Source organism: Lagopus leucura, unplaced genomic scaffold (assembly GCF_019238085.1).
Source record: "Lagopus leucura isolate 7727_CA_CO unplaced genomic scaffold, USGS_WTPT01 Super-Scaffold_739, whole genome shotgun sequence".
NCBI classification, from domain to species: Eukaryota; Metazoa; Chordata; class Aves; order Galliformes; family Phasianidae; genus Lagopus; species Lagopus leucura.
This window is the reverse complement of record NW_024962255.1, coordinates 22,301,857-22,328,642: the sequence shown is the minus strand read 5'-3', so window position 1 is coordinate 22,328,642 and position 26,786 is coordinate 22,301,857. Positions and strand designations below refer to the sequence as shown.

Sequence of the window (26,786 nt, the reverse complement as noted above, 5' to 3'; positions counted from 1 at the left end):
GCTGCAGAACTGGGGTAGGAATTTCAATGCGGCCTTGTCAAAGGATTAATTCATGCCTGAAGGCAAGAGGACAGTGTGCCTCTAGTCTTGCTTCTCAAGTCACAAGCATGAGCAGTTCCCAAGGAGAGGGACCTGCTCTTCCTTTGCCTAGATCTACAATTGAGCTCCCCACTCTGCTGACCTTACTGCAGAGGGAATGGTTCTGAGCACCAAATTAGAAACATGATAGTCATTGTGCAAAACTAAATTAATATGAGCAGATCAAGAATGGGTGTGCTTGAAGACTAAAATGTCCCTATGATAGACTTCAGACTGCCACATCACAAACCCCTTTCCCTTGAATTTCAGGAAGGCACAACACTTCTGTTCCCACTTAACAAAGTACATATTAATGGGAATACTCAAAACCAATGCTTCAAAAAGAGTAAACAAAGTCATGTGTGGAGGGGAAGAGGAAACAACACAGCAATAAATAAGCAGGATTGCCCCAGAAAACGAGAATAAGAAGCTATCTGAGGAAGGGCAGTTACCTGTGGATCATCCCATTGCTGAGAGGAGGGAGTCAAAGGTTCACATTTGCTTTCACTTATCTGAGGCAAGCACAGCTCAGAAAGCAGTTTAGCTCACTGTTGGACAAGTTTTGAATCACTTACTGTGATTTAAGGACTTTGTTCAGCCAAGACAGAGATACTGAGAAAGAAATTCAAGCCTAAAAAGAATGTGGTGCCTTTTTCACACAAAGCCTGGAAAGAATGTTTTCACCAAGGAAGATGACTAGTGTGATAAATTCATAGAAAAGCACGGCAAGAGAAGGGATTCTTCAACTACAGTGTGATATTGTCATTCTTCTGTCCCCCAAATCCTGTGAATCTATTATAAGTGCCAGAATATTTCCTACCACTCATCTTTCCTGGTCCCACTGAGATATCCATCCTCTATTCTGTGACTAAATAAATCCAGTTTTAATGCCTGGATGAAGCAGACTCCCCACCCTTTTTGGAGACCGTTACCTTTCCTTTTGATTTAGGAACTTCAGTTCTGAGTCTGTTTCACCCCTTCACCCAAACCTCTGGCACTGAATTGGAATCATAGAACACTCTGAGCTGGAAGTGACCCACAAGGATCATCGAGTCCAATTCCTGGCTCCACACAGGACCACCCAAAATCCAAGTCCTATGAGCACACTGTTCAAACACTTCTTGAACACCAGCAGCTCAGTGCTGTGACCATTGCTCTGGGGAGCCTGCTCCAGCCCCACCACCCTCTGGTGCAGAACCTTATCCTAATTCTCAACTTGACCCTCCCCTGATGCAGCTCCATGCCATTTCCAGAGAGTGGATGTCACTAGAGAGCAGAGATCAGTGCTGCCCCTCTGCTCCCCTGTGAGGAGCTGTAGAGGGTCTCAAACTTGTTTAAACCTTGAAGTCAAAAGCTCTGAAGAGAGCACTCTTCAACAGAACTCACTTTAGAACACGACACTTGTACATTTTAGACCAAGCTTCTATAAAAAAAGCTTCTGATAAAACATTTAGCACATTTTATAACCAAGAGCTACTTCTGCAGATCTTCATTTCATTTACTTCCACGCGTAGAAAATCTGAGTATGATAAGACACAAAGACAAGAAGGATTGGATTTAAACAGGAAAGCACCAGCAGCAATCAGATTCTACCATTAGTCCCCAAACAGCTTACAAACCTCGTATAGCAGTCAGCCCTTAAGCCCACCAAGTACAAAATGAAGCCAGGACCAAAGTCTGCTTTGGGTCCACATTTGCAGGACCTAGCACTTATGGTGCACAGCGCACAACCAGCGCTACATAGCAGGCAGCTGTCACATTACACTTGCTGCTTAAGAACAGCACAGGGAGCAAAAGCTTTAAAGCTCTCCCTCCTTGTTGACAGCTGTGCTCAGGTTCCTTCACTCAATTGGTTTAAGAGCCGCCAAAGTGGATGCAGATCAACATACACTGAGATTTGAGAGACAGCAACTAATTCTTGCCCACCCTACTTCACAGACAAATGCAACCTAGCAAGGGTCCCATGGAAACACATACCAGAGATCAAGCAGCAGCAAGCTCACACAAACTTCAGCCAGCTGCTTATGCTGTAATGCTGTCTCTTACAGGGAAAGACCACAATGCAATAGCATGAGAGGCAAATGCGGATTACCAGCCTGCTCAGCAGCCCAGCCCTCTGCTGAGGGCACCAGACACACACCTGAATCTCCCTTCTTCTCCACTCCCAAGCCACTTTCAGGAATCCTCTACTCCCACCACCCCAAAACATGCAGACATCAAAGGCACCTGCCTTGAACACCTGAAGATCAGGGGAGCCTGACGGTCAAGAAATGAAACACTGTATCTTCCCTTTCCACGCACTCTCTGCCTTTTTCTCCCCATCCCTTTGAAAAAGGTGGCAGAGATAAATGGAGAACAAAGAAACAAGAAAAAGCCACAGCTCTGGCCCACACCCTGCCTATTACTTAAGGGGGAAGGAACTCTTCCGAAAGAGGAGGAAAAAAATGTGCTCAGACACAATGGCTCAAAAGGCCAGGCAGCAAACCGGGCCACTTTGTACTGCTAACAAGGGAAACCTAATTACAGGAAGAGGGCAAAGAGGGACAGATAAAAGGGATACAAAATTTCAACATCTGTTGCCATAAAGGGACAAGAAGTGGGGAAACGCTAAGTGTCAGTTTGGTGTCAGTGACGGCGTAAAGCCACTTTCAAAGGGCTCAGGAGAGGGAGAAAACCTGAACGAGAAATTAGAGGGCTCTTAAAAAAAAAAAAAAAGAAGAAAAACACACCCGAAAAACAAGAAACAACTCTAGCAAAAATGCTTTCAAAAGAGGGGAGGAGATGGACAAAGAGTGGATATTTAAGCGGTAGAGGAGGTTTGCAGGGCACAGTTAACATTGTCTGAGTTTACACAAAGGCTCTCCTGCCCTGTGCCTGTCACACTGTGTCACAGGAAAGGATGAGGTGGGATTTGTGCATTCCAAGTGTTTACAGCATGAGTGCTGCCATACTGCAACACTGGTCCATTTCAAACATCATTAGCATAACAGCTCCAAGAGCTGCTGCAAAGTGACATCCAGGGTACCCTGCCTCGCAGAGGAGCATCTCTGAGGAAGGGGCACCTGTCTCTCTGCACGTAAAGACATGCAGACAACCACGACACACTGGGGAGCAACAGCACGCTGCAGGCAAAGGACAAATGCTGACTTTGGGCTGTTTCCAGAAGTGTCACCCTTATCTCCCAGGCAGTTAGGTTAGACTCCCAAAGGAGATTAGAGGTGGCAAGAGGAACAGAATCTGAAGAAAATTTCTTTCTCTCTTGCTTGCCATTAGTGATCTCTCTTATGCTAAGCCACATGCTAGCACTGGCAGATGAGACAGGAAGGTCTGGGAAGAGAAAGGCAGGTGCACTTCCAGAGGAAGCAGAGGTGCATGATCAGAGAGGCAGCTGCCCCCACTTCCCTCACTGGTGCAGAAAGGCAAGGGAGCTTGCAAGAAGCCCAGAAGTCAACAAGACCTGATACTTGCAAGGACACAGGCTGGCATCCAGTGGCCTATATTACTAATAGTTCTCCTTTCCTGTACAGACCTCTAATCATCTAAGTTATTCACAGCCCCCTCAACAAACACACCTTGATCCTGAGTAGCAATAAGTGCACAGCAGTTTCCCCACATCTAAAAGCGATCAGGTGGCACAATGCAGCATCTGTGAGATATGTCCTCCAGAGGTGTAGCTAGTCAGCTTCAAAAGCAAAAGAAAAAAAAATCCTTATTACAGGAGAAAGGGCCAGGTGTAGCAGCAGCTGGAATTTCAGCCATCAGAGACAGTCTTGGCATTACGCGGTCATTCCCCTGCTTCAGACTCCCTTTGACAATTGCTTGTTGCTGCCTGTTCCAGCTTTGATCCAACGCCATCATAAGCAGAGTTAGAAATGAAAGACAGTTGTGGGGGTGGGATGCAGCAAGAAGCATTTCCTTTCCCCCACGAAAAATTTCTTTGCCTCTAAACCCAACCAACCTTTCTCAGTGCCCAGAACACATTTCCAGGTGAAGACATTAACCCTTTTCTCTCAGAGGGGCCCCAGGGTCAGGGAATAGCGAAGGTCATAAATACGAAAATACACCATGACCAACAGCTACAAGCACCAGCCAAGGACTTATCTGGCCTGGAACTAAGAAGATCAGTACACAAAAGGTTATTTAAGCTTTAAATCCTTTTGTAGCATGTTCTATCTCTCTGCTGCTGGAGAAAAAGACCACCTACCCAAGGGAAGAGAATACCACAGACATTGCACACACTGCCATGCACCAGGTAAATAAACTGAGTGAGGCCTTGAACGGCACCAAATACCAACATTAAGGATCCTGCAGTTTGAAAGAATGTATCTTAAGCATCACTCTCCCCTGCATCATTGCATCATTTTTTGATAGAGAAGTTGCCTCAATTCTGCTCATAGCAATACGTCCTTGCCACGTTCAGCCTCAGGTCAGACTCTGCAGGTCAGACTCTGTCCCTTCACGATCGTAAGGAAAGGGTAAACACCTAACTAGGAGGCAGAGTCTGGCTTCAGCTGCATGACATTAACTGGACGCACTGGACACAGGAGGAGTCCTTCAGTCCTGGGTAGCTCAAAGATCTTGAGTTTCCACATCATACTCCCAGTTCAGGAGTGTTCAGCAGGAAGACAACATGCACAAACCCCAAGGGAAGAAATCAGCACTTCCCTCCAACACGGTTGCTAGCAACCACTGGAAGCTTTAATAAACAGTCTAAAGCTTTCCTGGGAAGAATACTTTATGGAGAAGTCAAGATCTTCAAGGACAACTCCATATTCTTTCACTATGAATGATCACATCAAGCTTCACATGCCGGTTTCCCAGCAGTACTCCTCACCCAGCCTCCTGCCCTGCACGTGCTGACGAGACTTCCAGCTCACACGCAGATCCCCAGGGTAGAAAAGCCCCAGTGGCATGGTGCATTCCAGCTGTGACAGGCGAACAGGGAAGAATAAGTTTGACACTGCAGCCATTGCAACAGAGGCCCAGTGGCCTAGATTGCCTTGGCTTTTTTATTTGCCTGTCACTCAGGCTTTGACATTATTGAAAGATCAAACTCCGTTGTGCCTGTTCATTACCTTAATCCTATTTTCTACACAGCTTTATTATCTCTTCAGGCTTCCTTGGGAAAGCCTGTCAAAGAGGCTGGGGCAGGGGGAGAGGGTTGCCAACCTCTTCACTCCTGTCAGATGCCTCTATTGAAGAATCATCAGCAGATTTGATGGGCAGGGGTATCAGCGCAGCCTGTATCCTTCTGGAGCACACCAAGGGCACCACTGGATTAGGTAACCAAGAAACATTTGCCAGTGCTAAAACACTAGGGCCCACTCTAGCCCAGCCTTTGCAGGATGCACCTTCTGCCAACTCTTCACTTTTATTACCTCAGAGGAAAGGAAACAAAGTGTTTTATATTTACATTTGATGTAGCTGACTAAGACAATCTAAATTACCTAAGCTATAGGTTAGCAGACAATTGTCCTCAGACCAGCTCTGAATCTACACCAATCTCCTTCTACCCTCCTTTTCCCAAACACAGCCCTGGTGACAACCCTTGGGCCCCTTCTGTCATTGTTCCCCTCCCAGACCTCGCCAGCTCTCCTCAATCCTGACAGCACTGCCTTGATAATCTGTGCTGTGCCACTCCTACACAGAGCATACCAGTTCTGGAAAGCTGAGCTGCCGTTCAATAATCCTGCCAAATATTTGCTATCTGTCCATCATTACACAGGGACCCTCAGGCTAAGAGTTTCAAATTTGTCAGCAGTTGAGTCTCTCGTCAGGATTTGAGCCCAACATTTCCCCAGTCATTAAGGTCAGCACCTTTACCAGACAGGAACTACTCAGTGGCCCCAAATCAGAGGCCACAGCAATTAACCTCCAATGCTTATTAAGACAGAGAGAAGACAACATGCCTAAGTCACTTCAGTAGATAACCTGTCGCCACCCTCACCTCCCTGAGTTGCCAGAAATACCAGCCAGGAAAAGATGGCTGTAGAGCCTGCATTCACATTTGGCTTCTCAACATCGTGGACAAGTTTGCAAATGGAAGGACACAGGATCACTTCTCTCCCCTCCGGCTTGAACTGATGCATCAACTGAGATGGATGCAAAGGAAGGTGTAATGGGAATGTTCTGACTGTATTTGGATCGTGAGAAGAAACCAGATAAAACAAGAGCAGCTTCACTGGATATCAAGGATTACTGTGCCATAAACTGGAGAGAAACGTGGAGCTGCACCATACTGAACCAAAATCAATCCAACACACACCTTTCTACACCCTGCCCTCACATCTCATATTTCATAGAATCATAGAACCCTTAGATTTGGAAAGGACCTTTAAGGGTCATCTAGTCCAACTCCCCTTCAATGAACAGGGACATTCACAGCTTGATCAGGTTGTTCAGTACTTTGTCCAGCCTGGCCTTGAACGTCTATTTAAACATCTCTTCCCCATACACACCAAAGGAATGATCCTATGCCATCTTTAGCCTTCCATTTCCTATTGCCAAGTCCTTCCCCATTACCTATATGCCCACTCACCTCTCGAAGTCCCAGATTCTCAGAGGTGACGTGTGTCCACAGCAGGCCGTTCCTGTCACAAATGAGCTGTTTAAAAACAAGCAAACAGAAACAATTACCAATCCTTAAGTTATGAAGAAAGTGTGAGCAAGATGGAGAAAATGGGCTACAAGGCACACTTTGAATTTTGGCTAGAGACTGTTTCAGCATGTTCCACTGCACTTCACAAGGGCAGGTTGCAGAAGAGGGAGAGGTGCTCTGAAGCTGTCAGTGTAGCTGGACTGAGCTTCCCAGCTGAAGCAGGTCAAAACTGCAGAGAACTGGCAGGACATAAAGATGTATTTGCATGTGTGGATGGAAAGCCTAAACCAGGAGCAGCTGTAAATTGCAATGACATTTTCAAAACAGCACATACTTGGGACATTTCATATATAGTCAGGGCTATAAGCTGCAGAAAAACTTCATGGAAAATTCCCCATTACTTTTCAATTCATGTCTTGTGCCTGTGTGTTGGCAGCTTCCCAGCACAATCATGAATTGGCTGCAGCATCACAGACCTAACAAACCGCAGAATAGAGGTCTCCAGTCCAGCGCCTGCTCAAAGTGAGGCCAATTTCAAAGCTGGATCAGGATGCCCTCTCTAGTACTCAACACTGTCTGCTAGAGGCAGCAATATTCGGCTTAGTTCGCACCTTTTAGCAAGGTCCGTTACAAAGTCCTGTTTGGGTGATGCCACGTCCCTGCTGCAAATGCTGAGCCCAGAGACTGGCTAACAGTCACTGGCTTCAAATTAACTGATAAGAGAGGATCAAATCTCCAAACTCAAGCAGCAGAAACATGGGTGCTACAGCTATCCACATCACACTGCTTGTTCTGTGCCAGCTTCCAATACTCAGCGTAAAGAAGAGAAACAGACTCATCAAAGATTCCTAAGTAATCTATTAATGATCTCTCACAAAGCCATATTTACTACAGCTGCTGAGAATAAAATGTCAAAACTATGTTTAAGTCACTGCAACGAGGATAGTTGCATGACACTGGGGATGACAGCTCAAAGAAGAAAGCAAAATAAGAAAATAAATATGTAATGCCAGCAAAAACAGCAGTTCTAAAATATTTCATTGATTCTTCCTTTGGAAATCAAAAGGTGCCTCCAAGACTAATGTAGCAGGAATGGATTCTTCCACAGACCATGACCTTTGTGAGAAGCACTCCTACCAGCACTACATGGCATCCAGCAGCAAACAAGCACTCAACTTGATCAAAGCCAAAGTAGAGCCATGTGAAAGAAGGGCAAGAACTCAGTACTATTTCTGCTTCCAGCTCCATGTTTTAGCTGAGCGATTGCTTTCTCCAAGTCATAGAACCATTAAGATTGGAAAAGACTCTTAAATCATCTAGTCAACCCACCATCACCAAGCCCATTAAACCATGTCCCTCAGAGCCCTATCTCCTCATTCCTTGATCACAGAATCACCGGGTTGGAAGGGACCTCAAGGATCATGAATCTCCAACCCCCCTGCCACGTGCAGAGTCACCAACCTCCCCATTTAATACTAGACCAGGCTGCCCAGGGCCCCATCTAATCTGGCCTTGAACACCTCCAGGGATGGACGGGGCATCCACAACCTCTCTAGGCAGCCTGTTCCAGCACCTCACCACTCTCTCTGTGAAGAACTTCCCCCTGACATCCAACCTAAATCTTCCCTCCCTCAACTTAAAACCATTTCCCCTTGTTCTGCAGTTATCTACCCTTTCAAAGAGTTGATTCCCCTCCTGTTTGTAGGCTCCCTTTAGGTACTGAAAGGCTGCAATGAGGTCACCCCACAGCCTTCTTTTCTCCAGGCTGAACAAGCCCAGCTCCCTCAGCCTGTCTTCATAGGGGAGGTGCTCCAGTCCCCTGATCATCTTCCTCACCTCAGGGATGGTGGCTCCACCACTTCCGTGGCAGCCTGTTCCAACGTGTAAACAATTCTTTCTTAAAATAAGTCTTTCCTAATATCCAACCTGAAATCATGAGGCTGAAGCAGCACTGCCAAGCATGTTGAGCAGAAGAGGCAGACAGCTATCACCTGCAGCATTCTGCATTTGGAAACAAGGTTTCTGCTCAATACCTGCCTTCCCTCCACCAAGAATGAGATATTCCCCGATTGCAAACATCTCCTGTCTCAGAGGAAACAAGCCAAAAAGACTCACTCTGACAGCTCACGAGCCATACCCCATGTCTGGAAAGCAGCACTTATGTCAGGGAGTCCCTCATCTACAAAGCTAGGTGTTGGATTCTGTCCCTCCCTTCCCAAGCATAATCCATTAATAACTACTAAAGCCAATTACCGTGGTTAGAAACATAATAGCAGTCAGGGAGTCAGTCAAGCAGGCAATTGGGTGCTTAAGATTTTTCTTTCGGGGGACAAACTGACTTTGTCCCAGCAGAGAACGCCCTCACGTGGGAGACAGACCCCTTTGTGCAGAAGGTATGCAGCAAGGCTTTGATGGTCGTCACAGGTCTAAATTAGCATGGAGGCACACCAACAGGGAGAAAAAGGTGGGAGGAACGGCAAGGTCTAATCCCTGCTCATGCTGTCAGTCCTGGACTTCAGCTTTCCCTCCTCAGTTCTTACCCTCAACCCCCACCCCACCCAAAAAAATAGTATTAGATGAAGAGATTTCTCTTCAGCATCACATACAGGCCTCAGGGCCACAAACAAGTCTCTTCTGGGTAAAGCTGCCTCCATTTAGTTAACAAGAATTTTGTCTCATACTTCAGCAGGATCAGGTTTGCAGGCCTTATCTTTAACAGGCTGGAGCCCATTAGCAAGCAAAGATAAGACTTCTCCCAGAAGTGCTGGGCATCTTCACTGCCAGGATTAGAGAGCAGCATTCACAAGACTCACACAAAGAAGCAGTGCAAACGGGTAACTGACAAAGCCTTGGAGCAAAGGGAACTGGAAAGCTGCATCCCCAGGTATGATACAAGGCCTCTCACCTTGAGTCTGGTCTGCAGTTTCAGACATCCCAAAACAGGAGCCTCATAGAGGTGACAGCTTGACACCAAGCAGAAGGGCAACACAAGCATGATTTGGTAGGTCTGAAATAATATGCAAATTGGAGCTATGGATGTTCAAAGCCTCTGAAAACAGAGCTTAAACCTACCACCAGGTTTGCTTCCTTCAGTTTACCTTTAGCAAGGCTTTTTGTCTTAGGAAAAAACACAGCATGCAGCAGAAACCTGTGAACTAGAAAGTCCAACCTCTTGACAACTGGTCTGGTCAGCTGCCCAAGACAAATAACTCAAACTGAGTTGCTGAAAAACTGGTATACAAGAAAAACAGCTAAAGACTTACAAGCTTAGTAAATGTCATTTATTTTGCCCTACAGTGCTTTTGAGAGTCAGAGACTGAAGAGAGACTAGACTGGAAGAAGAAAACAGGAGATAACCTACATGTGTTACCACATGGATGATCCGTGTCTCAGGTACATTACTGGTGTATGCAGACACTGACTAGATACATCCACCCACTACATAAAAACTGCTGTGTTCAAGTTCCAGATGGGCTACAAGATGCAGAGGCTCCTTCCCCACTATGCTTTCCTCTGTCTTGTGAAAATTGTTGTGTACCATGACTACAGTCTCCCTCCAACCCTCTAATGGAAAAATACACAACATAGTAGGACTTCAATCTCTTCTACCAGATAACCAGCAATAGACTGAGAGATGATGACCTCAGTCTGTGCCAGGGAAGGTTCAGGCTGGATATTAGAAAAAATTCCTTCTCCAAGCATTGGCACAGGCTGCCCAGGAAGGTGGTTTAGTCACTGTCCCTGGAGGTATTCAAGAAACGTGTAGATGTGGCACTTAGGGATATGGTTTAGTAGGCATGGTGGTGATGGGTTGACAGTTGGACTTGATGATCTTAAAGGTCATTTCCAACCTTAATGATTCTGTGACTTCCACAGCAGCATGCACTGCTTTCATAGGGATTCCTCAGTAGCTAAAACCAGGAAAGCCAACATAGTAGTACAGTTACGACAATCCCACGCCTGCCCCTAAAATACTAGCTCCATCTCACTTACAGCGTCCCTCTTTACTCCATGCTGGAGAGGTGCACTGCCAGATGTGGTTAAACCAGTGGAAAAGAGGTAGATGTACAGTCTTTTTTAAAAGATGCTGTTTGTCGTAAGGCTTGGAAATAGTCTCACATCCCAAATAAAGCCTTCGCACTGAACCCAATCTTCAGAGAAAGCCTGAGCTGAGAATCCTGTAATGCAAAGTCAATGAAGGAACTTGGGTAAAAAAGGTCTTTTCCATCCTCTTCTCAACTCCCAGCATGCCCAAGGTTTGCACCCTTTCCCTGTACTGTAAACAGATTGTTTCCCAAGTCCTATTCTGCTGTTTGGAGATTCTGAACCCAGAATCTGCCTGACGCGTGCAAGAGCCTGTTCCTTTCTCCTTGCGTGCTCCCCCACCCTCTGGAATTGGTCATCGTTGTTCCATTTTGGAGACTATTATATACAGAGACTCATCGGACCGGGAAACAAAGAAGTTATTACTTGACAGAGCCCTGCAGCTGGGAATGTAGAAGGCGGGGGGGAGTGGTGGGGGAGCACTGAGGGAGATGGGATGGGGGGACTAGCAGCAGCGCTAAGAAAAAGACCAACAGAAAGGACTGCTCAGAGATGGGAAACGTCCTTTTGAAAAAGTCTCAAGTTGGATGAGAAAAGAAGGAGAAGAGAAAGGAAGTCCAAAATGGAGAATGGAACAGAGGAGAGAAAGCAGTTGGTGCTGCTGGTGCCGCAGGTTAAACACACGGGTCTGTGGGTTTGTGTAGCCTTTGATTCAGCACTGACACGCTTTGGCAAGGGAGGCCACCAGAGCTGTCAAATCCTTCACCAACGTGCCCATCAATTGTATTCAGCTCTCCCCGACCCGCACTGGCATTTTAATTACTGTTGGGTAAACTAATTTGTACAAATGAAGGCAACTCTGCCTAATAGAATATGCAAGCTCTCTGACCTCTGACAGGCGATGACACAAGATACAAAGGAGGCAGAGGAAGGCTTTTTATCAGAGCCTTATTACTCTCTATTACTCCAATTAGTTAAGCTCCAGTGCTCCTAATTGGGGGAAAAAATTGCAATTAAATCAATTTTTGATGGGCTGAAAGTGGGTTACCGAACCGCCCTGCCTGTGAAACACTGATATTATAGCAGCAAAGGTCAAAGTCTTTGTCGGCACCTGTGGGGCCCCCACCTCCCCTCTCTAAGCCCCTCTGTGCCCCCCCAACACACGCACGCAGCTCGCTAAGGCGAATCATTAGAACATGTCATGTCTTATCGCAGTCGCCAGCATCCTGCTAACCTCATCAGTTGACATCATTAAGGAACGTAACTCCTCCAGCATGAATACAGTGCTAAGGTCACACAAACTTGATGGAGCCCCTGCTGAAGAGCCCAGGAGGCTGCAGAACAGATGTAACAGTAACAACGTTCTCAAGGGGAGAGAAGGGGGTATAAAACCGCACAGTGAATTTCAGCACCTCCAGTACTAGGCTTTTCTGACAGAGCAGATGAACACAACAGGAGAGATAGAAACAGTACGTGAAGCTGGTGCTCCTTCCCCAAAAGCATTTCACTTGAAGAAAAAGTGCAGCATCAGTTTTTATGAGCAAATGTACAAAAAGTCCCATGCACGCTTCACTGAGGCAACACTAGATGAAGCCAAGATTGGTTGTGCACACATTCCTGGTGCTGCCCCTTCACACCCAATGGTATATACTGCCCCACATAAATTCCACTAGCTACTTCATCCCTCTTGCACGATAACCAGAAAATTGAACCAAGTAGAAGTCAGTCAGGACAGCTGGATTATATGCTGACAGCTCAGTAACAGTAAACTACAAAAAAAACTTGGCAGGAAGGGCAGTCGCACCGAAAGTCTGACCATTACTAACAGGCCAAAATAATGACTTTGCAGAACAGCAAGTGTGGGCAGTTGAAGTCTATTTAGAAAAAGATGGGACTGAAAAGGCTAAAGAGGCTGGTGACACTTAACTGTACAAAACCTGAAATAGCAAGCGCAAGTTGCATTCAGTTTCCCTGCAATATCACTCAGGCTTTTGGCTCTAGACTAATTCTTTCCATGCTCCTCAGTCCTTAAGAGCCTTGCTGTCCTTGTTGTCCCAAGTACCGTATTCCTGCTGCATTCTGCCATGCAGTGCTCCAGATCCAGACCTTCAGTGCAAAGAAAAGAACACAAGATGCATCACACCAACTTGAACGTTTCCTATCTGCATTTCTGGCTGCTTTTCTGGGCTCAAGGGTATCCACCCTTTACCTTGCCAAAGTCTAGTTTCAGGAGTCTGCTTGTGATAATCTGCTCAGGTCCCTGCACTGCTAATCCAAACTTGTCATAAAAAGAACTTCTGGGGTGCTCTAGAGCTGAGCTTACATTTGGGCTCAAGTGCTTGCATACATGTAAAATATTCCTGTATTTCAACTCAATAACAGGACTGAGTTCACCTGAGCAACAGAGACCCACAGCTGCATAAGCCTCACCTTTGTTCAGCACTGAATAATGTTGCCAAAGAGAACCTGCAGCTGGAGGCAAATGACCAGACTTGTTCCACAAACAGACTAGAAAGTGTTGGCATGTTTGCTGTTGCTTCCTTCAGCCTCATGTGCATGCCATAGTGTGTCCCAAGGCATCAGCCAGCTCGGGGTTGAACTCTGTTCCAGATATGCATCGTAAATAGCACACAGAGAAGCTACAGAAGAACTCTGCCTAGTCCTCATGGATACCCCACCAGGGTCTCAGCACAGAAAGAAAAGAAAATGTGTAAATATGACTACATGAACACCTCAATGTTTGAAATAGGAATTGCTGTGTTCTGGCAAGAAGACCAGTGACACAGGCACCAGCAGACAGGCCAATAACTCATTTACATGTTGCCTTGAGCCCCAAGTGGACAACTGGAAAGCGGTCCCCAGAAAGAAGGCATTTGCATTTTGTACTGAAGGGCACTGTAAAGAAGCTGGGCTGAAACAGAGAAGGCTCACATTTGAGGCAGAACTCCAGCACATTTAAGAGAAGAAACGCTCACGTCATTGTCTCCCACATCATTTACTGTATATCTCAGAGCAGAGAGAAGGTCAGCTCCAGCCCTCTCTCTTGGCTTCTACCTTCATGTCTTCCTCTAGACTTCAGAGCCATGCAGGCTGGAGGATATAATAAGCCTTTTGTATCTCCAAAGACCCAATTCCCAGCACAGCAGAAGAATTTGCCTCTAGTCCAGCAAGTTGATTATTAGCTGGTACCCAACCTGGACACCTCCACCCTGCAGTCAGTGCTTTTCAGTCTTTATACCTTTGCAGGCGTAAAATACTTACTAGCATGGTATGTCCAATACTCTTCAATTACCCTTCCTCCTTCCCCATACTCAGGGTTTACTGGGCATGGAGCGGTTGGTCTGTACACAGTTTTCTGTATGAGAACTTCCTGCATTCTCAAACTCAACTTAATCCCCAATCAATGCTCAAATTTTTACAGTCATCACAGAGAGGGGGAAAAAAAAAAAGAAAAACAAAAAAAGAGAGATTCCTTAACTAAAGAAGTATTACAGAAGACTCACTTCAGCTTATCACCAACAAAACCTTACAGGACATTTTTACTTCTCAGAAGTCAAAACTTTAGAAAGGCAAAGAAAGGTGCTACTAAGGTTACATTCACATTTTGAGGAGTTTGTGGTGAAATAACCACAGCTGGTATCTGGAGAGCTGCGTGCTTCTCCCTCCAACACCACTTAGTCATCTGCAGCAACCTCTTCCCACACTCTGCTCTTGTCCTCCTCCTTGGAGCAGCCAGTCAGAACTTGCAGAATACACAATATTGTCGCTAGGTACCCACCACATAGCAGGCCCTACCCTCAACTACAGCACATGCCATTAGCAGTACAGCACAAAGGAAGTGCAAGGCAACTTCATAAGGTCTCCATCTTTGCTCAGCACATTGGTTTTTTTGACCCAATTGAATATGGTCCCTGTATGAGATGCATGCAAAGGTCTTAGACACTGGACACCACCCGCTCCTGGAATAAGGCAGGGCACCTACGGATCATCTCAGGCAGATCTCAGCTCTCACCCACCTGCACTTTTACCACTAGCCTTCATGTCCTATACCAATCACCTTCCTGTGGCTCAACACCTTTATTCTTTCTCCCTAGCACCCATAGGGCAGACCTGACCCTCACCCTCCCTGGAACCCGCATCTCCCTGAAGCCCAGTCCTCTGGGCCCACACACAGCCTTACAGGAAGCCCTGAACTCTGGCCCTAGCTTTCTCAAAGCCTGCCCAGGTGTAAAGCTCCAGTGATTCCTTTTTCTTTGCCGTTTTCCCTTCCTCCTCCCTTTCCCCTTATCCCCACCAACACTTTTGGGCCACACAGTGAGCTAGGAGGTTGGAGCACATGAGGACCACTGCAGCAGTCATGCTGTTTCTGCTCCCCCCTCATCCCAAGACAATTTCTAAGAGCCATTTCTTATCCTCCATGAAATGATTTCAGTTAATTGCCTGGTGGGAATCACTTATAGGTGCAGGAGACTGTCCCCTCAACACACACCCTGGCCCCTAATTGGCTTATTGAAGTTTTAACGGGGCTTTCACCTGGAGAAGCTGGTAATTATTCCCTTCATTCCCCTGTTGCTTGTACCTGTAGCTTCACACTTGGGGCCTGCCTGGCTCCACGGGGGGGGCTTTGTTCCCTCTTAACTACAGGCCCCACACAAATGCGCCCAGCAGCAGGAGAACACAGCAAAGTGGTAATTTTCAGCCCAGCGTAATTAGCCAAGGTTCTTTCAGTCCAAACCGCTGAATGGGGAGGGGGCTGCCAGGGAGGGTGTGCCATGTGGGAACGGTAGGACAGGAGCTGCTCTCAACAGGAGGACAAAGGCTTCTCGGGGGGCTGCGGGCTGGGGTGAGGAGGAGGGGGTTGCAGCCTGGTGGCGCAGTGGAACATGCACAACACGCATCTTCCCTCAGTCTGCATAATGGGGCAGTGCGGGATGCTAAGAAGGGGCAAAGGAGGAAAGAAATCCAACGATGCACATCTGAAGAGCTGCAACGCATGACAGATTCTTGAAGGCTTGGCATAGAATCCACTACCAGAGAAGGATTTCTAAGTCTGCACTGATATTAGGAAAGGTAAGAGGCTTCGGGAAAGAAAACTGGATATCACAGGTCCCAGACAGGATAGAAAGAACTGTTCCAAGAACAGATCCTCTTGCACATGTGTCCAGAGTCAGGCAACAAGAACCAGGAGGACAGGCTCCAGGTTCCCTCATTGCTAAGCCATTTCCCATTAGCAAAGCAAAATCACTTTTCATAGTGGGACCTCGGTTATACTAGCTACCTTTGTGTTACAAGCCTTTGGTTCTGCAAAACCTACCAGAAAACATGGTTTTCTGCTTGTGGAGTGGTCAAACCACCAGGCTTGCAGTGCATTTGCTCCTGTGCCACACCAGAGCATTTATCCATCTGGTATCCTGTAACAGTGTCATCTATGTGTTCTTTGAATTATTATGGCTCTCTTCAGGATAGAAATATGGCTTAATTGGTCAGCTCTAGGGCTGTAGACAAGTTAAACCTGCTCAGCTGACTTAGTGATTGCACCTCCAATGCAATCAGGTTTGGATTTTTGGGTTTGTTTTTTTTGGTTTATTTTTGATGACGAATTGTTTTTTGAACTTCTTCTTGTGCCCCTTATGACTGCAGTATTCTACTGAAAAACAAGAATTGTCCCAATTTTAAAGCTCAGTCCTTAATCTGCAATGAGGTGTATGAGGCAAGAAGCCTCATATGAGTGAAAACAAGGCCATTGCTTTCATCATAGCACCAGTTACATAGGAGTACTGAGCAAGCCCTCAGAGATGATACAGTCACAACAATCACAACTAAAAGGAAGAGACTTGATAAGTAGCAAGGAGACAGGCAGCACAGCTCCTAGGGCACAAACCCACTGCATCTGAGCTGTCTAAAACCATACGTAACTGTGATCAAATACCATAGCAGGCTGCAAATTGGAGAAGCAGGTTGCATGATTCCACCCCAGAATATTCTGGTTTCTTCTCAGCTTATATACATCTCTCACCTTTTACTAAAGATTCCAACAGGAACGTCGATTTCTGAATTTCAATCCAAATTTTTGCAGCCTCAAAGTATTTGCTGTGGGGATGAGTTCAGCTAGATACCATGTGTCCTCATTTCATCAACACTCTAGACTTTTTCCTTAAAAATAATCTTCAACACTTCTGAACAAAATATGCTTGACATGAAATCAATGCTGGCATATGAGAAACAGGAACCAGAAATAAACGCAGGCAGATCCAAGCTGACTAGGCCAGTTTGAAGGCTACATGAGGAAATCTACCAAAGAGTTGCAACACCGGTAGAAAAAGATATGTAAAACCTTACAGAATCTAGGGCTTTCTCTTCTTGAAACTTCATACTCTACCACAAGGGGAGATGTAAGAGTGATTTAAGTAAAGGCTCCAGTCGTCACCACTGGTGAAAAGTCTAGATACACACCAATGAGCAGCAAACATTTGAAGAATCATGATGCAAAACTAGAAAGGCTCTGCTATTTTAGAAATATCTCCTTTCTATTTTTTAAGCTTCATCACTGCCAAAGCCAATCCCAATACATTTTCAGACGTGACTGGCAGAGTTTTCAGAAACAACTATTATTTAAAAAAAAAAAAAAAAAAAAAAAAAAGCATATATAATCAGAGCTTATCTAAGCTTTTCCATTAGAGTATATGACAGAAAATGACTTTTCAATAAGCCAGCAATCCTTGCATGCCAGGGAGGTCAGGGGGAGGGGTGAATCCTTTCAGGTTTGCCAGAACAACTAAAACCCAAGAATGTTTCAGTTTAAAGGTAGGGGTGGGAAGCAATCAGTTTTCCTGGTGCCACAAGCCAGGCATTATATTTCTCTTATTCCTTTTCCCACACAGACACACAGCCCAAATCCAAACCTTCCAATTTAGAATTTTGAAAAGTGGTCAGGCTGATGAGGAAAAGGAGGACTTCTCAATCAGCATATACTTTCATCACCTTCCCACAAAGAGTAGTTCTTATTCCACATCACAGAGGCAGGAGCTATACCTGTTCACAGTTACAGAGGAAAAAAAATCACTCAAATAATTACCAAATTACCAAAGTCAAAATGAGTTATTCTTATCCAATAGGAGAGGACCGTGGGGGAAATACTGCTCAGAGGGTTTTAAGAAGCCAAAAAGCAGGAAAGGTGAAAGGGGAGAAGTGTGTGCACACCACATGCTGCACGCAAAGAGGTCCAGGACACTGAGGCATGGAGACACAGGTGCTTTGTGGAGGAGGCGAGCAAAGCCTCATCTGTGTTTAACTGAGCCATGAAATGACTCCTAGAGCTTTCCTGCTCTGATCATTCCAGTCCCAACACAGACACGCTTGCAACAATCTCAGTTCATTTGCCCTAAAAGCTCTGGGCAGCTTTCCTCTTGCCAGCTCTCCACTCTGTGCAACATGATCTGCTTCAGGGTTTTCATGCTAAGCATTTGGAGCACATTAACTGTTTGCCCCTAAGTGACCAAGATCCTGGACAAAGCCTCTATACTCCATCTGCATATTCAGGACATGCTTGGTTTTGGGCAAGCACCAGAGTGAGAAATAAAATCCGCCAGAATGGATATCCCCAGCCCTGTGTGCAGAAAAATGCACGTAAGGTTTCATTAAACAATCAGGCAACACACATCTAAAGCATAAGGACATTAAGTGGCTACTTCTGACAGAACTCCAGAACTACCCCCAAAAAAAACATGTGAAAAAGTTTTGCAGAACCAGAGCTCAAGCCATCCTGAAGTCAATACACAATAAAGCAGATTCACAGCACAGGTCATCAGCTTCAGCATCTGTAATCACAGGCTGGGTAGCAGGGCAGACCATGAATCACTGAATTTGAATGAGAACTGAGATTAGGCAAGTAAAGATAGGAAAGGAATCAGGCAAGGTAAATGCTGTAGAATCAGGGAAAGGACAAGTCAAGAAGTCAAAATATTGATCCCCCCGCCCAAAAAAGCACAGAAAATGGAGTAGGATGGAAAGGATCACGCTGGAGGGCACTGGGAAGAAACCTCTTCAGGTACACATCTCTTAAGTCTGAAATGGAATGGAGAATTCCCTAAAACAAATCGTCCTCTGATGTCAAGAAATACCTGACATGGATATGAAATACCCCATTGCCCCCTGTCCCCCTGCTATCTAGATGAAGTAGGACAAAGGCTGGCAGTCAGTCCTCTGACACTTCAATGAATAAAAGCTGGGAAGCTCTGGATGCACAAGCAGCTCTGCGGGCTGGAGTGTGAAACCACAGTTTCCTCTTTTTCCTTCCATGGCCTGCCCAATTCCCATGCATTTTGAGAGTTTATGAAGCCTCATCCAAAAATACAGTAAAAACCATTTTTTCTGGCAAGTCCAATACCCACACAAAAAAATGCCAGAACCAAACTTGCTCACTTGTCCTCCACTGAAATAAGCATTATCAACAAACCAGTATTTGATTCTGCAGTGTTTGGAGGGTCCCAGCTGAAGCTGTCAGTGATCTTTAGCATGTGGATAAACTTAGGCTGCATCTCTGTGGACTCCAGCTATAGTCTGCACAGGGAGGAAATGCTGAGCTTACCACATCTCAGGGATGCCCACTTGTGAAGCTCATTCTTAACTACTAGCTAATGTGATCTCAACCACGTGTACTAATCAACACTCCAAGTAAGACCAAAACCAAAAAGGAAGAGAAAACCAATTCCATCAGACAGTCCCGCTCCATCCTCATCCCTCATTAAATCTGCCTGGACAGGTGAAGCAGATCACCACACAAAGCACAGGTGCAAAACTCAAGATAGCTTTCAAGGAAGCAGAAACCAAGCATAGCAAAAGTAGCAGTTGCTGCTTGGCCCAGCTTAATCTGTAATCGCTTCCTCTGATCAGTCTACTTTTATTCCTTGGTTTCCTTTTCTGCTTCTTTGGAAGTGGAAGAGAAGGGAGGTACATACACACAAGCACTAGACTTCTTTTTCCCCTTGAAAAACAAACAAGCTGTTGGGTTCTAATTTGAAAACCTCTACCCAGCCCTCACAATAATAAATCTCTTGGACTATTAATCACCTTGGTACAGATCTCTCTTCTCAAAGGAAATGGGCTCTCTCTCTCTTCATTAGGTGCCTGTGTCTACCAACCATAGCAGAACCTCATTTCAAATCCTCTTTGATGGACGGCTAGAGTTAGAGGAACATACACCTCAATCTCAGAGGAGAGAGGCAAAGATTTACTAATTAGGCAGGACAATGCACATAAAACTGGCTTTAACACCTGACCCAAAAGTAGCACTACATCTTGAAACGTCAGGTAATCTACAAAGCTCTGTAAGTATATCCCTCAAGTAGGTATGTGCAGAAATGGTCAACGGCATGTTGTGAATCCACAACATATCTTTATAGCAAGAAAGTATCTTCTATGGTTGTGCTCCCTGCAGGTGAGAAGGAAGTAAGAGAAGACCTGACAAATCCTAGGTAATCAGCTACAGCACACGGGGACAACACTACACGGAGAGAACTGACTTCTCAGTCTGGAATGCTCTCTCAGTGCTCTGAAAGAAAGCTAGCTCTGAAAGATCCGTTATTTGGAGAAGCTGAAGCTTAGTAACAGGCAGGAGGCACCCTAGCATGCTGCCTTTTATAGAGTATCAGCACACAAGCTAGAGGCACAATTGCATAAATTGAGGAGACATTCCCATTCTTCAGAGGACCTAGTCTCCCTTCAAGCCTGCCAACCTTCTCCAATCACTTGTCCCTTTTCAACTCCAGCCCACTGGTTCCTCTCAAATCGCTTCTCCACCTCTGCTAGTGTTTCAAAAGCAGGTTGATTTGCTAATCCAGAGCCAGACTGTCTCTGATGCATTTGCTCACATAAAACAGTCTTTCAAACATTTGTGAGAACTGAGGGGTCTGGAAAGGACTGGAATAGGAGACAATATACTGATGTGTGCCAGACCTCAAATGGAAGAAGCTTATCTCTTAGCAGTGTTCTCATTTTTAACAGTTCTTCTTGAAGATATTCCTGGGGGCAGCATTTTGCTCTGTGCCTCACACTGAAGAAACAGAGAGAGGATCCTCATACACGTACTCTTACAATTCAAGGGATGTCCAAGCTGATTTTCACTCCAGCATTCTACTATCAGAAAGCTCCCAAAGCCATCAAGCAGAGCAAAGGCAGAGCAAACTAAAGACCTGAGATACACCATGCTTATGGCAGATTTCATTCTTGAGCACATTTCTCCATGTAGGTTTAAATGCTTTCAGTGAAGAGGATGCTAAATGCTCTGCGATTCCCAGCTGGTAAGTGTGACAAGCATGCCTAGGCATGATGAATACAAAGTACCATTTGCTTCATCGTTTCAGACAGTACTAAACCATTAGCAGGGGTGTGCATAGGAACATGAGGAAGAGGACTGATTTAAAAATGCAGCTTCCAGCTTGTCTGCCTCAGGCTTGTCTTCTACAGATGCTGAAGCCAGGAGGTACACTAGACATGATGTATGATACAGCTGAATCTAGCAAATGCTTATTTGTGCTCAGAGCTATGGGCACACAGTACACATCAGTGAGATTCTAAACTTCAGCTCCTAATGGTCAGACCTTGCAAACTCATATTCACAGGGTCACAATTCACCCCTACAATTACTGAGTACATTCTCTGTTAGGGTTCACCATGGACATAAGTGAAAACTGGTCTTGCAAAGGCTACGGATTTATAGGCTTTGCTATTTCTTGCATACAGGAATTGACTTCTTGCTCAAAGGGAACTGAAGGAGATGCCAAAATTCAGAAGAAAGGTTAAATTAGAGATATGCATTCACGAATTCCATAAATTCATATTGTCTGCAATCTCTTTCAGGGCATACAGATGACAGTGGCTTCCCAAGATGAAGGCACTGCTGCTGTAAACATCCTTCCACTCTCCATTCAAGGAAACACCTTCTGTGCAGATAGGAGCCTTCCCTCTGAACATTTTTTTTTTTTTTTTTTTTTTTTTTTTTTACACATTCCAATGCTTGTATATTCTTCCTCCCAACCTGGAACAGTAAATGCTGTAACTGTAGACTGGCAGAGCAACATACATTACATGCCACGCACTTGAAGCAAGTCTCCCCCTCTTTTTTTTTTCTTTTTTTTCCACCTTCCAGTGAGCACACAGTCTTTGTTTTAAATAAAGAAACCATCTCCCTCTACTCCTAATCCAAAGACACAACGCTGACATTTTGCCCCTGAACTATTCTTACAGCCCATTTGTACGTAAAGATGTATATATGAAGAACACTCACGCATGCCTATTTCTCAGGCAGCTTCAATCCACTGGAACTGCAGAACTACGCACAAGCCCCAGTGCACTTACAGGATGTTTCCCACCAGCTCACTCCAAACTCCTCTTGGATACAACAGCTCTAATCAGAGGCAGGAACAGACATACATGCCTTGAATAAGAGCTTTACACAGCATGGTCTTGACATGCAGTTTACAACAGACCTGAATTGATTCTACAGATCTTAACCATAAAATATGTAACCACATGCTTTGGCCTAATACATTTTGAATACAGTTATAAATTTAAACGAATAAAGAGTAGCATCAGAAAGTTACTGTCACCTGCAGCCTCCTGCAGACTTTAGTTTTCTTCAGAAAAACTAAGACTAGTGTCTCATTTCACATGCAGTCATCTCCTCCTTCTCTTCATAAACAGAGAACTGGTGCTCTTCCTGCTTCCTGGAATGAAACTTTCACTCTGATTAATTCAGTGTTCTCTCATTTCTCCCCCAAATATATATAAATACATATAAATATATATATACATATATATATACACACACACACACACACATATATAATTTTAGAAGAATGGAGGGCAAGGGGGAATCCCCCAAAGGGGCCCAGTGCTTCCCGCCTTGTAATGAAACCCTGTAATGGAATGCCCTGCACTCCAATTAGGAAGAAATGCTAATTTTCTTCAGTTGAGCACCCCCTCTAGATGTATCTAATTTGTTTCACTGCTTTCATCTCTTCCCTCCATCACATTTTCCTTTAAAGGTTATGATCTGTTTGTGCCCTTCATGCCGCGCCCTGACAAGACACCCCTATGAGAGGTTGCAGGGGCCATGTCGCACTTCCTAACCCCCTTCCCAAACAAAAACCAAAGCCTTTTTTCCCTCCACTGCCTTTTTAAGAAATGCAGAAAGATGAAGGGGAGGAGTGGGGAATTGGGAAGACAATAATTAAAAATAAAAAGTAAGCCCTCTTGCTGATTGTGTTGTTGGTTGTTTCCAACAAAAGGTTAGAGACCTTTGCACCGTGACAAACACCACTACGATCAGTGCCAGGCCAACTGGGAGAAACAGAATCACACAGCTTTCCTACTTCTGCAGATCTATTTTAGGAACAGCTGACATGCAAGAATACCCTGGTGCAAAAGGTTTTGAAATGCTGAATTGTCTCGCTCCTTGCAGGGCTGGGTAATGCAATCTCTCCCCACCTGCCACAGGGATAGCCTGGCCAGAAAGGACGACAAAAGCTGGCTGAGCTGAGGAGAAGGCCTCAGTACAGTACTTTCCACTCATCCCTGAAAGGTTACAGCTTATTCTGGAAGCAGGGACTTGAGATGGGAAGCACGGGCCTTGCAATAGCTCCTGCAGGCAGCTGTGATGTGTGCTGCCATGGTTCTGGCTGGCTGTAGGCAGGAGAGACCAATCTGGACAGGAGCCTGCCCAGAAGAGCTTTCTACAAAGACCGTACCTGTAGCACACTTGGGATGGACATCTAGGTCATCCTGGTGGTAGCACACTAATTCCCTCAGAGATTATAGGGTCCTTTCCACTTAAGTAAATAAAATCCAGACACAATCCTATCTCATTTTTCCCCAGCAAGGCCTCTTTGCATCCTGCCAGAGTATTCTCAAATAAAACAGTAACCTTAGGGCTGAACCCAGGTCACCACAACACACGCACCTTGCTCCAAAGCTCATCTATTCATTATTCCTGTTCAGCTTCTACCTCCCTTCAATTCTCTCCTTTGATTCTCAGCCATTTGAAAGGAAATCCCCGTTGCACATTCTAGACACAGGTTTCACCACACATTGCTTGCCAACACTCTACAAATTCAAAGAGTCCAAAGAACCTCTTAGGAGACAAAGCAGCTGAATGGACTCCAAGTAAAGTTGAGGAGGAACTCCTGGGTTCTACTTGTGGCAGAGCCTGGAACCACTGTCCCCTTGGAAAGACGGATAGTAGAATGGGCTGCATGGGCTGAGCACTGATCAGCCACTTCTTGGACAATAAGATGAAGCTGGAAAAGTACTGCAAGAATGTTTTCTCTTATTAATAGGCACTTTGCTAATACTGCCCAAGATAATCAGCTCCCTCTCAGACATTTCCTGCTGCAGCCACCGAATCCCGTTGGTCAGAGAGCTATATGCTCCATTACAAACTATTTCCTCTGTACATCTGAATGCCTCCAAAGGCTTCTGCAGAAAGATTTCCCCCTTCTGCCCCCTCCGCAGACTCTGCTCCCTCATAACTCGACTTTCTGGGACCACAAACAGGGAGTGGGCAGGAGGCACACAAAGATTTACTCTTCAGAGCTAGCACTCTCAGCCTTTCCTCCCCCACAAGTCCCCTCTCTATCTGGTCCATGCGAACAAACTCCGAGTGGGAAAGGGCGCTTGCAAGAGGCCTGTGTCTGCGCCGGCTGCCTTTCATCCAGAAGATGCCTCTTCCCGTTGGAAAATACAAGCATTGTGTGAAAACATTTTAATATATTCATGCACATTCCTATAGCTTGCAGGAGCGAGCAGGTCCCAGCACCCTCCCCTCCCTGCCTTCCAAATGATGTTCATAGGCAGCGATGCACTGGGAATGCCACCTGTTTTCGCAAATGCCTGCGACTATGTAAATTGTGGGAAGATGTGGGCCAAGCGCTGCGTTTTATTGTGCTGCAGAAAAGATTTTACTAATTACTTGCCTAAACTCCAAAGCAGTACGCCTGCTTTTTTACAAAGGAGGAGAGCGGGGAACGTGGGGGTGGGGAGAAGAGGAGGAGGGGGAGAAAAGAAAGAGGAAAAAAAAGAGTGTAAAGGGAAAGAGAGAGAAGGAGAGGGAACGCAAGGGATGCATTTCAAAGTTTCTCCAGCAATTGGATGGGGGGGAGCTGGGCCCAATGTGAAATCATAGAGGTCAAAGGTGGGTCTCCCTCCCTTGTGAGAAAGTGGTGAATCAGGACGGTTTATCAAACGATCATTTTCTTTTGAAACTGGGAGGCAGCGGCTGGGACAATTCTGCAGATGTGCTTGATGAGTTTGGGACAAAAATGGGCCGCCTCCTCCCTCCCTCCCCCCTTTAAGGTCTCCCATCAGGGGTTGCTTCTCCCTCCACTGCTTCCAGGACCCTCCCCTCCCTTCTTCAGTGGTCAGCTGAGACCCCCACCCACTGATCGCTTTTGTGTTCCTGGCCTTTGGACACACTGACAGGGCCCTTTATGAGACCCCAATCAAGACCCCCATGTCACAGGTACCTAGTAGAGATACCAGACCCTTTTCAAATGAGGAACAACAAGGAAAATATGCTGGCCCATTGTCCCTGCACGGCACCAAGGGAGATGAAAGGGACAGGCTGCTCCCTCTCCGCAGACCACCTGCCAATCAACCCCAGTTATTAAGGTCACGATGTGGAAATTCTTTTGACCTACACCTAATCAAAGATGCACCAGGGCCCTTTGAGACAACATGGAGGAAGGTGGGAGGGCAGGCATCCCCCCACCCTCCCCACCCATAAATACAGTGCAGCTTCCAAAGGGAATTCAGTAGGAGTTACCCAGTTAGTGCCGCAGCACGCTTGTCCTGAGTGCCACTAGTTTGCCAGTTTCAACTGGCCTCCATGCACTCAGCTTCAGGAGAGCTCAAATTAAAAGCTCTCCTCACTGAAGAGCTACAGACTGAGCTACACCAAAGGTGGCTCAGAAGTAATAATTAAGGACCACATGTGACAAGTATTAAGCATCCATTTCCCATTTCTAATAGCTTTGGTTTTCACAAGCTCTGAGCTTCACAAACATGTTCAGCATCATCCAGCACAGCCTCTGAAGAGGAAATGAGCCTATGAGCTTCCAAAAGCACCTGGAAGAGTGGACAGATACTAGCAGTATAATGTGTCCTTAATATCCCTTGCATGACACGGGATGAAGTAACCTAGAAGACTTTGATGGTGGTAGTCGTTATGACTATACAGAAATCATTCACAGAGAAGAGTTAGGACCCACCTGGAGGTGGGCAATCAGATGGTGGTACAAAATAGAGCATGGATCAGATGGGATCAGAGAAGCATATCCCACCACACAGCCTCAGAGCACTTGGAATACAGACAAGATCACCTGTTTCTGAAAAGCTGTTCTGTGTCACTCACTGTCAGAGGGACACCATCACCTGGTCAGTGACACAATACTACTTCAACCCGACAGCAGTGACACAAGAATTGACAGACTGCAGTCTGTAGTAATTCACACACAAAGGAAAAAAACAACAACAACAACAAAAAACCAATCTCCATAACAGAAACATTTTTCAGCATATATAGGAAGCTTCTGTCAGTGCATGATTTTGAATAATGTCCTCCAGAAGAGTTGTGGTATAAATCATGTCTGTCATCACCACCAGCACACATAAGGCCAATGCTGGTGAAGCAGAAACTTCTGGTATCTATCTTGATGCACCATATCTATCAGCAGGTAGGCAATCCCCTTCCCAATCCCACTGCTTGCTTGCTGTCACATCCTGTTGGTGTCCTCCAAAGCCTATCTGTTAGTGAAGGGCAAACAAATGTGATGTTGTGGAGGAGTGAAGACAAGAGCAATGTGACAGCCACAGCAGCAAAGCTGCAGGTTTCATTATGCTAAACACTTAACTCATGTGTTGGCTCAAGTTCCTCCACCACTTGCTGAGATTTAGCTCATGAAAGACACCAGTTCATTTCTTCTCTGAGTCTGCTAACTCCTACCAGAGAGCCCACAGAAATTAGGAGGCAGTGGTGATCATCTGGGTGGAAGATGAGACAGAGGAGATTCCA

General features: G+C 45.6%; 1 protein-coding gene across 1 annotated transcript in view; it reads right to left on the bottom strand.

Moving 5' to 3' along the window:
- The window catches only part of FBXW4 (F-box and WD repeat domain containing 4), a 58,838-nt gene that overhangs the window by 7,760 nt on the left and 24,292 nt on the right, over nucleotides 1-26,786 (bottom strand). Inside the window, exon 6 of the mRNA XM_042863344.1 lies at nucleotides 6,617-6,682. Coding sequence (XP_042719278.1) covers nucleotides 6,617-6,682 — 66 coding nt within the window. The remainder of the gene's footprint in view (nucleotides 1-6,616; nucleotides 6,683-26,786) is intronic.